The sequence below is a fragment of the Mesocricetus auratus genome, unplaced genomic scaffold (assembly GCF_017639785.1).
Source record: "Mesocricetus auratus isolate SY011 unplaced genomic scaffold, BCM_Maur_2.0 Super-Scaffold_100015, whole genome shotgun sequence".
Classification (NCBI taxonomy): Eukaryota; Metazoa; Chordata; class Mammalia; order Rodentia; family Cricetidae; genus Mesocricetus; species Mesocricetus auratus.
Window position 1 is genome coordinate 36,598,056 of NW_024429198.1, and position 18,796 is coordinate 36,616,851.

An 18,796-nucleotide genomic window follows, 5' to 3' on the forward strand; every position below is an offset into this window, starting at 1 on the left:
AACCTTAAGGAAAGCTGTGGGCTGGCTGCACCGTCTTTATAGACAGTTCATGCCTCGATGAGTGTCCTGTGCTCGCAAACCCTGCCGTGCCTCATTACTCTGAGGCACACATTTGTGTGTGTGCTTCTGAAACTCCCTTGCATTCCAATAGTTGTGTAATGAGAGAGAAAAGAGAAGTAACATTAACCTAGCTCTATAGGTAATTACAGGATACAATAGCTTGGAGAAGCCTTTGCAATCGTTCTCAGTCTAAGAACACCTTCTGTACAGTTTTTTTTTTTTTATGCAAAGACCTGCTCTTTTCATCGTGCATACAACCTGATTGCTGGTTTGACACTGCAGGCTACACTGGTTTTATGAAGGATTAAATGCCACCTGAGACATATTTATCCTAAATAAATCACACACAGTAAACTACAGCATGTCAGTGTCAACGCCCTGGACTGTAGCGGAAAGGTTAGCCACACAGTGCTCTGCAAAGGCAGGAATTAGCATTGAGCCTCAGGACTGCAGGGCCGCACGCCAACAGGAGAGGTGATCAAGAAGAAATATCTCCACTGAAAACCACCCCACCCCCCTTTTTTAACATGTATGAGGAGCCTGGAGAGGGCCATCACTTTGTAAAGGTCACCTCTATCCTGATAACAAACGGGAGTTGATCCTGTCACTGTTTGGCAAAGACATTGTTTAAGAGGAGTTGAGTAGTCCTGCCATTTTTAGGAAGCAGTAGTCACACTTAGCTAATTATGAGTCAGTGTCAGAGCTCAAGTTTTACCTTTTCTTATTATTTTGCTGGGAGGGTGGCTGGGTGTAGGGAGCTGGCCCTGGAATGGACGCAACTCAAGGCAAGAGGCCAGTCCCTGGTGGTGCTCTCACTTGTGGCATTAGGAAGGGATTTAAATGGCTCTTGTGCTGACACAGAGACTGGCTTCCTGTCCCTACCCATGCTATCTGCCTGGGCTATTTGCCACTTATGTGATGGCACTCTGCTGCAGGAGTTGTCTGCTACATACGAAGTGGTTAAAACAGAGAGGGAGGGACCTCCTCGGCAGGCTGGCCAGCATGGCCATTGCACACGCGCTCTTGGCTGGCTGACCACTCAGAGGACGCCATCACCCCTGGTTTAACGCTATAATTTTATTTCAAAGAAAACAACAAAAACAATTTTGCCTTGGAGGAAAGGGGTATTTTACAATTTTGGAAAAAAAAGATCAGTGGAATCAAGAAAAATGACCAGAACATAAATCTACATACATCTGCACTTGCAGTGAATCCACCATGGAGCAGGCAGTGCTGGGACAGCAGGGCAAGGGGTGGCCCTCTACTGTAATGTCCAATGTCAGCTTCCCAGTCTCAGGAAGTCACAAATCAATCCTGGAAAAAAAGATACCAATACAAACAAATATTTGCTATAAAAAGCAATGAGTGGTATTTTCCACAGTGGACATCTCATGTACAGACATTATGGTATGAAATGAATTCAGGATGAGAGTCAATGGTCTTAACCAAGGTGGATCTTAACTCAATAGAAATTTTAAGACTTTTCTCAAACCACAGATGAAGGATTTCTCTTGGGAAGCATGGCCATGGCAAAGGAAACACTTAAAATATTTGCAGAGAGGATATTTATACATAAAATGAACTAACAGGCTTCCTTTGGTCTGGGAACACCATTATCTCAAACTTCATAGCAATAAAAAACAATGTGCTCACTGCTTCAAGATGTAGTCTTTGTGGCTCCGATTTGTAATTGAATGTGGAAGGAGATGACAGAGTTGCATGAACAGCTGAGGCTAGAGACATTTCCTATTTCCCATTGGGGACGCCATCTTTTATCTTTTGACGACTAAACAGGGAACTTGTATGGGAGAAAAACCAGGGACAACTGCTTCTTAGCACAGTGGTGCTTGAAGGGCAAGGGCCACGAGCAGAGGGCACAGGGTTCATCCTGCCCACCCACTCTCCTGAGGCCACTGGGCAACCTAGGTGTAGGCTTGGCTCTCTGCTGCTCTCTGGTGCCTTTTCAGTGGCCGATGTTACCCCTGCCTGAAGGGCCTGTGCAGCACACCTCTCAAGTAAACATTGCGAGCAAAGCGTGTTAGCTGCTGCACACTGCCCTGTGCCTGGCATGGAGACCTGCCTCATGCTTCTTGGAGCTCAGGGTTTTCTCTTTGGCTCTGGATCACTGTGGCTGCTGGGGAGCCGTCCTGCGTGTAGATGACCATGCTGGTCAGCTGTTCTGTGCTGCTTGTGCCCGCAGCCTCAGCGCCGAGTGCAGCCCCGGCCTGCAGGATCTCTGGAGAGCTGGCTGTCTCTATCACAGTGTGGGAGTAAACACCTGTGTCCTCCTGTACACCTGGAGGCAACTCTGTCACGATGTAGTGGGTGGCACCCTCCGGGAAGTTGCTGTTGGATTCACGGACCATGGCTTGTACCAGCTCTTCTGTTACAATGATCTGTGAGATCTCCCCTTCGGACTCTACCAGGTCCACATGTTCAGCTGGTACCCGCAGGCCGTGGGTCTCGGCATCCTGCATGATGAACTGGGAGCCTTCTCCGGTCACCATGTGGACAGCACCCTCCTCGTTCACAATGACCTGGGTAACACCATCCTTCATCAGCTGGCTGGCTGCAGCTGTGTCACATACAGCAAACTGGAGAACTCCCTGAACCATTTTCTTGAATGCCACCTGGGCCCGTTCCTGAGACGTGATGATGGCCGAGGGCCGGACAACCTGTGTCAGCACTTCCATGGCTGCTGGACTCTCCTGAGCATCTTGGAACTGGGTCTCTGTGGCCTCTGTGTTGGCATGAGCATGGGTTGCTTCCTGGCTGGGCAGCTGGATTAGGACATCCTTGTGGCTGGGCCTGCCCTTTTCCTCGGGCCCTGCCCTGTCCTCCACCTCTCCCAGCTCAGTGACAGCACACAGTAGTGCATCTAAGGCTGAGGAGGTGTCAGACGGAGGGACTGCAGCCTCTGAGAGACTTAAGATCTCCTGCTTGGTAACCTGCTGTATCACAGCACCACCCGGACTAAGGGCCTCATCCACACTATGGCTTTCCATAGAGCCCCCCATGACAACCACTTGGGTGGCTCCATCTGCCAGCTGCTCCGGGAGGATGGGCCCAGGGGCCACACTGCCCACATGAGACCCATTCTGACTTGTGGCAATGACCTGCCCATGTTCTGTGATGTGGACCACCCTGGCCACCTGGCCAGCCATTGCCAGGGTCTGCAGTGTGGCCGCAGCAGTCTCCTCCACGGAGGCATCCAGGGCAAACTCCCCATCATAGCCCTGGATGATGATGACCTGCTGGACCTGCGCAGGGGGTGAAGCCTGCCTCTTGCTGCTCCTCAGAGACTTCTCCTTGACAGGTGACTCCTCTGGCAGCGTGGCTGCAGTGAAGGGGCTGTCTGTCTCCACAAAGGTGGCTCCTTGTCCTTTCAGACGGCACTCGTAGGACTTGGACACGATGCCTGTGGGAGACAGGGACCAGTTAGAGTGTGGAAAGAGGACGCCAGGGTACAGGTTGGCAGCTCTTCCGCAGCCTCAGCAAAGCATGTGTGGCCCTCTCTGCAGAGGCCAAGGAGTCCCCACTAGAAGCACTGAGGTTGCTCAGTCATGTCTGCCTTTACACACACATGGGGCACCTATTCAAACCAGATTCTTTCCAGCAGTGCTGGTGTGTGGGCTCCTGGGCTGGGCATGTCTGTGAGGGAGGGACTGTTAGCTGAGGTGAAAGACCCACCTGGGTCGTGGGAGGCACCATTCATGGGCTGGAGGCTTGCACTGAAGGAAAAGGAGGATGGGGACTGTGCACCTGCATCCATGGTGGCTTCCTGACCGAGGCGAGGCTGCAGTGTGCCCAGCTGCTGCAAGCCCCGCCACGATGAAGTGCATCTCTTTTAAGTTGCTGCTTGTCAGACATTGTCACAGCAGTGAGAAAACTGCTACACATGGTTCCTCTCACCTCCAACAGCAAGGACCACAAAAGGAGCCAGCTGGGAGCCAGCAGTAGGCGCTTTGAACCCAAAGGAAAACCTTTTCTTAATGTCTAAATACCAAGTCCAGTGTATTGGTTTATTTAGTAAGGACAATGAAAGCTTTACATGTTAAATTGAAAATATTCTTCTAATAAACGTAGATTTAAGAGTTCATAGGAACAAACATGTACTGAACCAAAGCAAGAGAGGTAGCCCAGTGTGGCTCTGCTGAGCAGTCTGGGCTGGGCACAGTGCCAGGTGCAGGGCACAGAAATACAAACAAAAGTCCTGGGCACTTGGAGTTTGGGAGAAGGTCTCCCCAAGTTGGCCTGAAGGGTAGACTCTGGGGGCCCAGTGAGCAGCTCATTTCACATCTTCAGGTCAGGGGCCCCATGTGGAAAAGGAGACGCCATCATTAAAGCTGTGTCTGCTGACACTTCCATAGTGGCTCAGACACTGTGGGAGGGGCAAGCAAAGCTGAAGAGACAGACACCACACACTCAGGCTACTAAAGACCCATGACCTGGACCTTAGAGGACAGGAAGACGCCTGCAGGGCAAGGCAGAGTGGAGGCTCCTGGGCACGCTCACACACCCCACCTTTGGCATCTGTGGACAGAAACCTGCTGCATGCTTATTTTAAACACAAAAAATGAACTGTGACATGGTAACAACAGAATGTGTGCTTTTCCCTGTCAGCCTCAAATTCCTTTTAGTGAGGACACCGGGACTCTGAAAAGACAGCTAAGACCCTTGGGATGTGTGCAATGGCGGTAAATGAGGTGACCTGCTTTGGGGAGGAGGGGACAGGAAGGAAGAACAGGGGAGAAGCTAGAAGGGGAGCTCTGCCAATCACCTGGCCTGGGGCTATCAACAGGCCAGACACAGGAGGTGCAGGCTTCTGCCCTGCCACTTACCCGGCCATTCTATTTTCAGCTCACCCTGTGGTCTGAGGCCACAAGCCCACAGACAAGCTGCTTGCCCAGGAAGTCAGGGTGGATGAGCCCTGACAGGACTGGGCTGGCTTAGGAGAGAAACCTTTGGGCCTATCTCACAGCAGCAGCACAGATGGGAGGAAGGAGGTCAAAGAGAGCGGCCTGCAGCATGGGTGGATGTGGGACACACACTTGCACACCACTGTGACCTCATCTGGAAGTCTGTCCCTAACTGAGCAGGGTAAGACGTGCTGGGAACTGCAGGCTTTGCTTTTGTAAAGGAGAGAATGACTCTTATTAGAGCTCCTGTTCTCTCCTAGCTCCTCTATCAGCGTAAACAGTTTCACTGTCACCGCCTCTCCTCCCAAACAGGAAATGATCCACTCGCATCTGTGTTCAACATTCCCTGTGTCCATAACATCTGCATCTGACACAAAGCTCCTGACACTCACTAACATGCTCTGTTTTATAAAACTATAGCTTTCCTCTTACCACGGGGCATGTGGAGGGCATTTAGACTTGTAGCTCAGCAAGTTAATCTGGGCGCAGGCCTCAGATAGGGCCTCTGGGTAAGGGCAACATCTGGGGGTTGATGGCAGGAGCTGCTGGTCTTGTCTGCCAAGAGGACACGCCCAGGCCACTTCACAGACTACAGGACAGAGGTCCTGGATTTGGAAATATTCACTGGCTTCTAAATGTTATTTTGTCTTTGTTGGAAATCTCTCTATGCTGTGGGCCTTAGAAGGGTTAGGAAGCCACGAAATCTTAGTTCAAGCTGCAGCCTGCAGGCCAACCCGGGGATCTGGTGTACCTCCCTATGAGTCTCAAGGACTGTCAGTGCCTGGGAACCTGCCTGTGGTTGTGAGCTCCTGCTGTCATCCAGTCTCCCTTCCTTTCAAAAGAGAACCAGCTCTTAGTTGCCTGGACCAGTGCTTTGCTCTGAGGACACAGCGTCTGCCCTCATGTCATCTGAACTTCACTTGTTCTCAGGCTTCTTCTCTGAGTGCCACACACTTGTCAGCTTCTCCTCTGCTAGTCATGCAAGTTCATAACTGAGCTTCAACTTTTCAGCTCAGGGTGCAGTATTTTGCTGCCTTCCTATATTCTAATTTTGATTTGTTTTTTGCTCAGTTTTATTTCAAGGGCATACACAGCATAATTCAGAGGAAAAACAGGCAATAACAATGCAATCAACTTGCCCTGCCCCCAATAATTACAAAATAAGGGAATACTGCCATTAAGATAAAAGTCAGGAGAAACCAAGTTGGGGGACAAAAGTAGCATCCTAGTCTTAGGAGGCAGAAAGGTCGCTTGCTTGAGCCTTAGCAATTCCAATCCTCACTGGGCAACTCAAGGAAAACGTCTTGGGCGCAGAAAAATCTTTTGACTCCCTGGCAGTGTTGATAATCATGAATTCTGAACCACTTGTTCAGTTCATTTGAATCCAGAAACAGGTTAAGCTACTTCCAAACCATTAAAGTAAACTGTGTGGGTAAATACTGCTGTCAGTTGGGTCTGTGATGAAGCTTAATGCCACCAACATCTTAACCTCTGGCAGCACGGCCCCCGGCTAGTCCATCAGAGTTCATAAATGTGAGTGCAGGTCCGTCTTTTGATTCAGCAATTTAATAACTTCGAGTGCTGTCAGTACTGCTTTGAAAAATAGCACCTATAAAATGTAACAGCCTCAATCAGATTGAAAAAGATTCACCCATTGAAGATCCTTCCATTTCAACCATAATGAATTAATGTGGAACCATGTAGAAGTTCAAGTGTCATTTAAACGGATGTGAATCTCTACCACAGCTTCAGATTCCAACTGGGTTAGCATCAAGAATGTACTGGGCACACATGCTCTCTCTAGTGAATATGGACTGTGACACCTCCCAGTGCAAACGGCCTCATGGAGGGGCACTGGCGGACAGGGCACTGTTGAGGTTTTACCCTAGAAGGGTTAGTCACTGCTGGAGCTCCAGCAAGCATATCTTTAACTGCCAGTGGATTCTCAGCCAGCAATGGTGCTGTACTTGTTTTTAAAAGGCATCGCTGAATTTCAGGGGGATGACGTATCAGAGTGCCTATACTTAGTCCTTGGACCTGCTTCCAGTAGGGCGACACAGTCATGTCCAGGAGTTGGGGATGGGCTTAAAAGGCAGCCCTGTTCATGGCTAGACAACCCCTTCATTGCTAATTTGCTTTCATGATTAGAGATATTGCTCATGTCTAAACATGAGGGAGAGTTAGCAACTGAGTTGTTAATAAAGTAATAAAGGTGTTTTATTTTGTTTTGTTCTTGTCTTTGGTTAGGGTCTGTTTTCAAGAGAGTGATTTTGGTTAAGCCATACTACACAGCAGTGAAACTGCCGAATCTCTCTGGAAGAAAACGGCTCCAGAGATGGGAACAATGCCACTCTGTGGGAGACGGGTAAGTTGTGAAGGGTAGTGCTTCCCCAAACCATGCTCCCTCTCTGTCAGGCTCTGGGCAGCTATGGAACTGGGAGTACCTGACCTCTTCCTTTGTGTGTGAGCTAGTCTATGGTTACTGTCATTAGCCCCCCCCCCCCCCGCATAAATACCTTATGCTTTTGTTAAGCTTACATTTAATTAAAATGTACAGAATTTGTGCAGTAAACTCAAATGAAACAAATAAAACAAGGGCCCCCTCTCTTGAAGGCATACGTTGTGAATGAAAAATGTCATTACAGACTAAAAAATTTTGCAGTAAACAGGGCCTACAGAGAGAAGTTTCCCCTGTAATGACATCCATAAAATACACAAATGGCACTTTTAGTACCATCCTGAATATGGCATTTTCTGTGCTCTACACACAATCTAAATGGTTTGATCATAGAGCATAATACTCCATTGGGTTTATAGAACAATCAATGTTCCATAAAATGATGTATTTATCCAATAGTAGGCTCAGCAGTTACTGGTCTATGACATTGTAGGACACAGGCTTGGGCTCCTCTCAGCACACATGCTGGCTGTAAAACTTATCTAACACCACTTCAACAACTTCATCTCATCTGTGGCAAGTAATTTGTGGAAGCCTCAGCTTGGTTTAAAAAAAACTTGTAATAAAAATTCATAGAATTTTCAGGAGAATGAAGGCTGATGACAATAGAAAGGTCACACTGTGTCTGCTGTAAAGAGGTCAAAGGTTGTTGGCGGTTCTAAAACTGAAAGTAGATTTCATGCATCGTGTAGCAGATAAAGATGGTATTAAAAAGACGTGTCGTGGGGTGAGATGCCTAACGCCCACGAGAGCGGTGTTAATATCCTATGTAAACCGCTCTGCAGCTATGAGCCAGCATTTATTTCACACATGGAGCCTCTCCTGAACAGTACTAAATGTTTATATGGTGCTAGAGTATGCTGCAGATTCCGTGGTTTAGAGTCTGTGTTTTCGTTAAGCTACTAAACCCTGAAAATGCTGGGCTGCTTTACTGTCATAATTAAAACACCTTCAATATGAAGTGATCCAAAAAATAATACTTTTCATATAAAAATTTGGGGCACACATGACATTGTGATTCTTAAGCCATGTATAATTTTTCCTGACTTCCATTTTAAAATGTAATTTAAAAAAGAATGTTAAAAAATCATACTTAATGTCTATTAAAATGAAACAATATTAACAGATTATGCTAATAAATTAGAGCCATATTTTAATGTCACAAAAGCTTATAAGTTTCTCAAGTGAAAGCAGGAAAAATGACAAATTAAAATTCAGTGAAATATAACCTTTTAGAAGTTTAAAGCAGGGAATACATTATTCTCACAATAGCAGTCAGCAATAGTTTAGCCAGTCAAGTCAATGTCGATAATTGCTCCGTAATTTATTCATCTTAAAGACAGCAACAATCCCTGGCATCGTGCAGGGTGCCCGCTTCCAAGGTGCTATAAAGAGTGAGAGCCTTCTAAGTAACCTGGTCCAGTCCACAGAGGGAGGGAGGAGGGAGGGAGGGACTCCTTGTCTCTGCACAGCTGTCTGGTCCAGTCCACAGAGGGAGGGAGGGAGGGACTCCTTGTTTCTGCACAGCCTCTCCCACCACATATATGGACAACCTCAAATTCTTGTCGGAAAAACCGAGTCCAGTCCTGTGTAGGACTAGTCTGGGATTAAAAAAAAAAAAAAAAAAGAGCAGGTGCTGGGAATAATAACAACAATGGGGGTGGGAGAAACCTCTTGGCCTTGTATGCCAATAAATAAGGCATAACTTTTTTTTTTCTTTGAGAATACTGGTTGGTCAGTATCTCATGCCTATTACATCATGAGATACAAAAACACATTCTGGCTAGTGTTATTAAAATTCACATAGAAAACAGAAAGAGGATTTTTGAGACACAAACTTAAGAATTACTTTTAGCATTTTATGTACTTGTTAAATGTAACCATCGAAACGCAGAGGCTTGTCTCAGGTTACTCTGAGCCTAAGGTGAGCCTCAGTGATGCGGCTCTGGGAATTACACCAGATGTAACCATACAGAGGTATACCCTGAACTACAGTGGAAATCACCAGTGTGCCCCAGGTTGATGAAGGTCTCTGCTTCATGAGAGACAAAAGAAATTATTAACCTGTTAAAAAATAGCTGAAGTGAAGCCACTGAGAAGCTCTTCAGGTATGAGGTCAAATAAGAAACTCTCCAGATGCACCATGTAAATTTTGGCACATAATGAACAAGGACAAGCATTTAGGCACCATGTGTTTTAACCTTTTCTCTTGAGTACCACCGGTGTTATGCTTCGTGCTGGTAGTGACAGAGATGATTATGAAAGACCTCTGAAAAGAATTCTAAGAAATCCAGAAAAAATTGAATACATTTTATCTCAAGTTGGAAATATATACTTGTTCGGGTTTCTAACTTTACCAAGAATAGTCTCTGTGGGCTCAGGTATTTCCATGGGCACTGAAGAGTGACAAAGAAAAAAAGACAATATTTTACCTTTAAAGAAATTCTGTATTATATCAGACCCTTAGGTATATATTATCATTTTCATGCATGGAGATCTGGCAGAAATGGGAGCTGGTCACACAAATCTCACTCAGTGAGGTGAGAACACGTCCTTTAAGGTTATCCTGCCAGGCTTGGGGGGGGGCGTGAGGGGAGGCAGTGGTTAACTATTTCTCTGCTCAACAGAGTCCTATGAGCTGCAGCAATACAACATTAAATGCCAATGGTATAACTTTGGAAATTCCCCTCATGTGACAGAAATAGTGTCATCAAGTCTCACATAGTGATGAAATGGCACTTTTAAGTTAGACTGTAAAGTGCTCTGATCTTGTCATTTACTCACGAAGAGCACTTCTTAAGAACAGCTGGTGGACTTAGCAGCACGCTCAAATGTCTCAAGTCCATTAGGACAAACCAAGGGAGAGGTGCAGGGGCAGGTGTCAGCACAGGGGAGGCAGAGGTAGTAGGGAAGTCTATGCTTGTACTTGTACAGGGTGCCTCTCACATTCTAGATGTGACTTTGGGAGCATGGGCCAGAAGTCCAGACTGTGTTGGGTGTTCTCACATCTCCTTCCTGTGCAGCCCCCCCTCCCCCGAAACATACTCTGCTGGGGGCTAAGGCTCCCTCACTCCTGCACACCATCACCTGGGTCAACGTTCAGCTTCCCCTCCTCCCACAAGGAAGCTAGAGGCCTGTGGTAGGGCTGGAGAACACCGTCCCTGCAGTGGGGGCCTTTCGGAAGACCTGCAAACTCTTCCAGGAAGACAGCACTGGTCTCTTCATGGAAGCCTGCCTGGGTTGGACTTCACTTAACTAGTAAAGCATTCTTTTCTATTTTATGAAATCAGGAAATTAAGAAGTCCAACGACCTTTTCCGAAATGTCCTCTGACGGTTTATAAATGCTCAGTACAGATAACACTGCATCAGGAGACAAGACCTATTTTTCAAAAGTCGTACACATTATACATACCTTAAAATTATGTAAATACAAAGCTTAGTCACTGTCGCTGGAGGGCACGCCTCTCACAAGGCTAACTTTAGAGGGCTAACAAAGCAGCTTCCGCTTGTCTCCCCTTTGTTTCCTGGCAAGCCCTGTGAGAAGATCACATTCTCTTTCCCAGCCCAGGCCCTATCTCCTCCATACTACAGTACCATGTTCCCTGTCCTGAGGAAATGAGAGGAAACATGCATTTGTCTTCATTGCAGACACTTTTGTATGAAGGTAAAAAGCAAACTGCTTCCCAGCAACAGCACAGAGGCACCATTAAAATCAAATTTACAGTAAACAGAACCTACAGCTGGGGTAAAACACTAACTGTTAGTATTTTAATTATCTGCAAAGCTCTTGGAGGTCGAACATCTGCTCCTAGCCAAATGACAGCAGCTGCTTGTATACACTTAAGACAATGCGGGTTTCTTCCCTACATCTTAAAGTGAGTCATATGGTCTTGGCACATGCTGCTTTTTCTCTTGGCCTTGCTGGGGACAGCTCTGCAAAGCTTGCTCCCACCACAGGGAAGGCAAGACTGGAAGCACCAGCAGAAGAGGCTGGGCATCAGTGAGGAGGAATGGACAGAGGGCATCAGTCCCGTCTGACATCAACTCACGAGGCTGAGGGAAGCTCAGTGCTATGGCTTAACTTGGGTGAAGCTCATGCTGTTCCTCTGGCCTCCTGCATACGGTGGCATAGATAAGACCAGGACTGGTAGGAATTGTCATGGTCAACATGAAAAATGTAATGTTTACCTTTCAACCAGTGGATATTGAAATCTTTACTTGATCTTTTAAAAAACCTTATATGCTTCCTTCCTATTTAAAAATCATAACACATTTGTGCTCTGGGCCCTAAAGAGTAATATACACATGGTATACTAAAATTTAAGGCTGATTTAAAAAATTCAAATGAAGGACAAATCATGAAGCTTAAATTCGGAAATGACAAGAACAAATAAACACTAGCTTATGATTCCAATGGTCAATTGCCTGGTGCCCCACGGCAAAGGTTTATAGACACAGGAATGAATGTCAGTCCTTCCTCCACACACCTGGCCTGGATTTGGAGGGGAAAGGAAGATTCAGAGGGAAGTCCAGAAAGTACAATACAAAAATCATGTAAACAGTGACTCAGAGACACTGGGATCCTGTCTCACGAGGTACATGTATGATTCTACAAGATGCTAGCCAATGCCTGCATGCACACATGGCAAACGAGGGGCCAGGAGGTGATAGTTCTGTACTACTCTGTTTTGGCAGCTATGCATGTCACACAAGAACCCTCTATCAAGTTTCTAAGTCCATGTATATTTAAAGTAAAGTAAAAGATCCAATGTAGCAAGTGCAGATTATGGGGCTTAAGCTACACACAGAGCTATACCAGTCCACTATACTGCCCAAAGGTGGAAATATGAAAACTATTTTCTTAAACTATTTATCAAGTTCATGAAGGTGTTCAAAAGTTTTGCTAAACAGGTGTTTGCCTTTTCGCTCCGCAAAACACTTACAAGGAATGGGGTGCTCTCAGATAGGCAGGCCATGTGCTCTCTGACACCAGTATTCCACAGAGTCAAAGGCACAACCCCAAAGCACAAGACTACACCCAATGTCCTATGATTTCATTACAGGATGCCACAGAAGCTAACTACTAAGCACTAAAATTTAAAATTTTTATGTGGCAAGTCAGCCCTCATTTTCCATCAGACATACATGTAGTGCATACATGCAATCAAGGATACATAAACACACCGTCAGGAGCACACCAGCACAAACACAGCCATACCAAGGGACTGGTTAGGTGCTCTGCCTTCACACTGCCCCTTCCACTCCCCACACAGAGGTCTTGTATGCATCCAGCAAAGGCGCAAGTGTGTCAGAGGCCAGGTGAAGCTATGGGCATCCACAGGAAAAGTCTCTGCAGCAGGCTGGTGCGAATGAAAGTCCTGACAGAGCTTACAGCACACTTGTAGTCTCTTCATCTTCACCACCTGCACAGGTTTTTTTTTTTTTTTTTTTTTTTTTTGGTTTTACGAGACAGGGTTTCTCTGTATTGTTTTGGAGGCTGTCAGTCCAGCCCGGCCTCGAACTCACAGAGATCCACCTGCCTCTGCCTCCCGAGTGCTGGGATTAAAGGCGTGCGCCACCACCGCCCGGCACCTGCACAGGTTTTTAAAGGGCAGGTAACAGGGAGCTGCGGCAGTGTATCAGTGGCTGGCTCCCAGAGCCACAGTTCCCGTGGATTGCTGCCATCACTCCACCTAACTAAGGGATGGAAAACAGAACCACACCATGGCCCATTCTGAGATCTTAAAGGGAGACAGATGGGAGAAAAAGAACAACACAGAGGGACAGGAAGTGTGCACAGTGAAACCATTAGCATGTTGACATCTAGAATTTCCTACTCAAGCATGGAAGAATATACCTGACACCTGCATGGTGTCACACATTTATCATCACCATGGAAGGATCTGGGTTTTGTGGAGAGAGTAGTAAAATCTGAACATAAGAGAATATTTAAGTCTTTCTCAGCTGCACATTCCTTTAACCTGAAAGTGACCAACCACTAGGAACTTTCTGCATAGTGTGCTCATGTGCTCTACTGCACAGAGAACTCTCAGAGTTTGTGGACCCTGTACCTGCCATGACAGCTTCCATGCCCGACAGTGACTCAGTCCTGCCTCAAATAAGGAAAAGAACTGATAGGCGAGGGCAAATAATCTCAGAAATGTCACAAGCCAATAGGAAAAGCACAAGCTGTGGTTTCAGTTCTGGGAGCCCTTGTATTTTGTGAGCCAAGAGAAGGACCGGTTGCCTTTATCCCACAGTGTCTTCTCATGGCTTGTTGTAGAATCAGGCTGGGAAAATCATGGTGTCTTTCTCCATAAAGGAAGGAAAATTGATTATTCATATAATCAAGACATTGGACACTCTTGAAGAAAGAAGGATAACCATACTGTTTATGGGGAATGATACAGGCTCCCGACACTCTGGGTTTGCCCTATTACAACCCGTCTTGTTCAAGAGTCACTACCTCTTCATGGCAGCCTCAGTAGACTGTGGCTTGGGAAACGGGGGCAGATGGTGACTTCCCAGCTACTGCTGTGGCTGTGATTGAGATGGAAATCTCTAATCAGGCACCTCATGCCTACTGTTGGCACCCAGAGACTGTGGAAGCATAACCGCTTAATTTGAAAGTTAGTAAACCCTCAGACATTGCATAGCTCTAGACAGTTTTCTGAACTTTAAAATGTTGGGGTCTCGATGTATAAAGTGGGACAATACTATTAATGGTCTTGAAGAGTAAGTGAGAGAGTCCAGGTATGGTATTCAACACTGTGCTTGGCATGTAGATAGAGTTCATGCAGTATCAGGCTTTTGCTACACTTTAAAGGGAGTAAAGCATAGCTATATTTACATAACATGAAATAAATATATAATGCAAGTAATGTATGTGGGTATGGAATGAACAGATATGACTAATATCTGAAGGAAGTCACACCTGTAAAACAATTTCATGTGAAACATATAAGGTCCTACAATCAAAGGTTTTTAAAAGCTGCCAAAGTAGGAGAGTGGGAGAGGGATTTCGAAGTCTTAGCTGTCAGGGTCACCACAGTGACATGGCTGCATGCATACAAGAACTGAGGTTAAAGAAAGAAAAGCCTGGGTGCACTGCAGATTATGTATTGGGCCTTGAGCTACACATTCTAAGAGGAACACTGTTAAACAGGGAGGAGTACAGAGGACTTGAAAATACTCGGCTTTCTTAGGAGATCTGGTGTGTAGATGCACTCTACATGGCTCTAGGGGGCAAATGTGACAGAACCCAGAGGGGAATGAGCTTCGACACAGAAAATGAAGCATCATGCTTGGCACTTGAGCCTTCTATTACAAAAGGCTGGAAAAACAGTTTTGGGGTATTATAGAGAGCCCTCAGCCCAGGGATACCTGTGTCCTACTAATACAGCAGTAGCGAAGGTACCCAAGCCTCTCAGAAAGGCAGTTTGAGGGCTCATGTTTTTGAAGATGGGCTCTGCCTGATCAGGAGGTGGGGAAGCTTTAATCAAGGGATCCACCTGAGCTCCAAGAGGGTTTGCAAGTCTAGCTTTAGCCCTGGGCATCACAAGATACATGGTGGGTGATACTCAAAAGAAAACCCAATGTGAACTTTGTGCAGCTGCAAGATATCTGCTCAGGATGCTGATTAAGTATCCATGCTGAAACTTGGGACCAGTAAATCAACAAAGTACAGAGGATGTTAGTACTGGCTCCACCCACAGGTCCACTTGATGCATCAGAAACTACATTAACAATTGAGAAGGATGGTCCTTCCTTATGTGATGGCTGTGATCACACCTGGCTCTTCACAGAGCTAATTCCATGGTCTAGAATGATTCATGGATGTGATGAATGCTTCCTGATCATCATGAAGGTGTAATGGTAGATTTCTGTGGACTCTAGAGGCAGGATATAATACTTTTAAGAATACTGAATGAATGTCTGCTTGGAGTAGAGTCTAGAGCATGAAAGGCTCTGGAGAAGACCAGGGGTTGGTATGAGGAACCCTGCCTCTTGGGTTCCTAACTATCCTGATGGGAGGGAGGAAGATCGCATATGGAGAGGAGTGAAGGATGGAACCTTGCTAAACTCCAGTATAGAACTACAATGCAGTTCTCCTAGGATTCTGGTGCTAAACCATGCCACCTAGAGCAAAACTATCTGCCTTAGGGAAACTCTCCTACCAGTGACAAACAAGGCTCAGTCACGGGGCAAGTGGTTACAGCACATCACTTCCCTTGTGACATGGGTTCCTATGGACTTGCTGTACATCCACAGCTGCCCGTTATGAGTGGATTCTATTGGGATCACCAATTATGAATTAGGGAGGCCTAGGAATTGGCCATCATCATACAGAAACAGCACTTCTGGGGTCTGGCTGCAGCCTGTTTAAGTTGCAAGAGTTGTATGTGGGCACACTGTACCCATTAGTAGACATGCAAAGTCAGGGATTTAAAATGAATCCAAGCAAAAATTTCTTTAAAAGGCCAAGCATACACTCTCTTAACAAAACTGCTGCGTAATTATCTGCTGAGCAATGAGGAGAGAATGCCATTTCAAACAGTAGAGTTAGACACTGTATGATCAGAGGCATCTTGAATGATGATGGAAGATGATATTTTATCTGGATTTCACCAAGGACAGGTAAGAACACTAAACAATGTCAAACCTTCAGTGGAGTTCAAAGCCAGTATTGAAACAAAGTTTTTAATAAATTCCAAGTTATTCAGTAATACTGTTCTTCATTTCTATAAAAGCTAAGGTTTTAGTTTCCTTTAAATTACTACTTTAAATTTCCTAGGATTGTTTATTATATTAACTATTCAACAAACACCAATATTGACAGTCTACTATATCAACAAGTTATATCTGAACTAGAAAAACTTTGGTGTGTAAGGAATTAATAATCTATTAGAAAGAATAATTCACACCATCTATACCAGGAACCAGGAAAGCACCACAGAAACCATGCAGCTTGCAGGGTGAATAAGAATGTTTCTATGGAGTGATATATAGTGGAGGACCCCTAGACTGTTCTGAGCAGATGAAAGCAAACAGTCAGACTTGGCTGAGGTTGGGACTGGGGGGGAAGGAGGCAGAAACGTAGAGTGAGGAGGCTGGAGTTGTTTGGTTATACAATACTGAGGTCTGAGCTTGAACTTAGGAATCAACAGTCACAGTAAGTTTTGAAGAGATTCATGCCAGGAGGTACAACTAAATATGTGCTACTACTGTTGGGATTCTGCAGAGTCCCTTCCAGTGATACACTGAAGGTGGAGATCGAACTTGGAAGCTCTTGCAGCTGCATGGGTGAAAGACAATAAAAGATTGAGGATGCTTTAGCTCACCTGCTACTTGAAGTCCTGTAGGCAAGCCACCCTCCTCACAAGCTCTCATCACACCTCCTCCACCTCCTCACCGGCTCATCACACTTACTCTATTTTGTTCATTCATCTTTTAGTTCTGTATGCCCCCCTCCACAGAATATAAACTCCCCAAGAGAAGGAACCCCGACTGTTCCACAAGCACTTGGCACAACGTGCGGCACGCTGCATTCTAACAATTATCAGTAGATCAGCGGGCAGAAGGGGAGTGCCATGACCTTAGACAGGGAAGGGGGAGGACATGTGGGATACTATGAGGTGAAGGATGGGACACAGGAAGGTTGAGTGCTGGTTGAGACACCCAGCTTATAAGGCATGATGGAGTCAGACTTTGACCCACCATTTTTGGGCAGAGACCAAACACAGTGGTTGGCAGAGGTTGAGGATAGTGAGAGAGAAAAAGAAAGACAAGGTGCTAATATGCCAAAAGTTTGGTTCCGAAGGGATGAAGCTGTTGGTAGGAGAAGCTGTTAATGGTAATCATGTCAGGAACGGGCCTAGACATCCCTGTAGTAGTTTTAGTCTCCACACCCATCCATTTTCATGATCACCTTCTTGGGATTCTTCTTTCCCCGTCTTTTTACTAAGGGTTAAAGGTCATCCTGTACTGTATAACAAATTCAAGGTCAGTTTAGGCTGCATTAGACCCTGTCTCCTAGAAAATGGGGGTTTAAAATTCTCTTAGCTCTCTTATGAAAGCTAGAGCAGTGCCTACTCAGATGTGTTCATCCACACGGATGGTACCACACAGTAATGCCCATGTGACCAAGTATTACAGAGTATCAGTGCTTCCATTCTCAGTCACACACCCATGGTAGCCTTGGGTTTATGTCCAAAAGCAAAGAAATATCCTATTTAACATTGGCTTTTTCAGGGGTAATGCTGTACCAAAAAAAAAACCATGCCATTTTCTAAGTAGGTACATACAAACAGTACACTCTCGTGGCTTGTAATATCAAACAAAATAGACAAAGTTATAAAATGTATGAAAACAATCTGGGTGGGGTTTTTAAGAGACCATGGAGGACCTACCACAGTTGATACAAAAGGTTTGCATGCTAGTGTCCACCTGTATCACACACTTGATTTCTGTGCAGAGCCAGGCTGGGTTCTGTGTCAAACTGCACACTTGGCTATTGCCAGAATACACACAGTGGAACAAATTAACTAGGAGCTGTGCTCACCCAGTCACTGGGGAGCTGAGAAAAGAAAACAAGACTGAGTAAGAGACTTGAGAGACATGAACAACTGAAGACTCAGGTGGTGGGGATGTCCTTCTGTATGCTGTGAATGTTTCTCTCATTGGTTGATGAATAAAGCTGTTCTGGCCAATGGACAGGCAGGATTTAGCCAAGCGGGCAATCCAAACAGGACTAGAGAAAGGTAATGGGCAGAGTCAGTGATACACCATGTAGCTGCCAAGGAAGCAAGAGATCCAGGCATCACTAGTAAGCCAAGACCATGTGGAGATACACAGATTAATGGAAATGGGTTAATAATTAAGAGAGAGCTAGCCTGAGCAATAGTCCAAACAGTTATAATTAATATATGCCTCTGTGTGTTTATTTGGAATTAAATGGTTTCAGGACTTGGTAGGACAGAAACTTCCATCTATACTCAGGTCCAAGAAAAGAAACTGGAAAGGTCATAGGAGGCATACAGACAGTGAAGACCAATTCAAAATGTTTAAAAGAGACCAGAAAAACAGAGACTAGATTTCTGGGAGGCTCCTGTACTACAAAGACCACAAAATTCATCACTCAGAGGAAGGTGCTTTCTAGAATAACAGGGAGTGGGGCGAGCATCCAGACCCCAGGAGGATGCAGGTCTTTTTACCACTACAGAAAAGCCAATATGGGGCCAGCATGGCACCACTGCTGCTCTGGCCACTGCCCTTTATGACAAATGATCACTGAACTGTGAATATTCACACATGTCCCATTTTATATAAAATCAGAAGACAGGCAATTTGATGACTAGC

General features: G+C 45.7%; 1 protein-coding gene across 1 annotated transcript in view; it reads right to left on the reverse strand.

Moving 5' to 3' along the window:
- Positions 1-1,117: 1,117 nt before the first annotated feature.
- Positions 1,118-18,796, reverse strand: part of Znf407 (zinc finger protein 407) — a 374,631-nt gene continuing 356,952 nt past the window's right edge. The window contains exon 9 of the mRNA XM_005065398.4: positions 1,118-3,478. Within this exon, the coding sequence (XP_005065455.1) occupies positions 2,142-3,478 (1,337 nt within the window). The 3' untranslated portion in view covers positions 1,118-2,141. The remainder of the gene's footprint in view (positions 3,479-18,796) is intronic.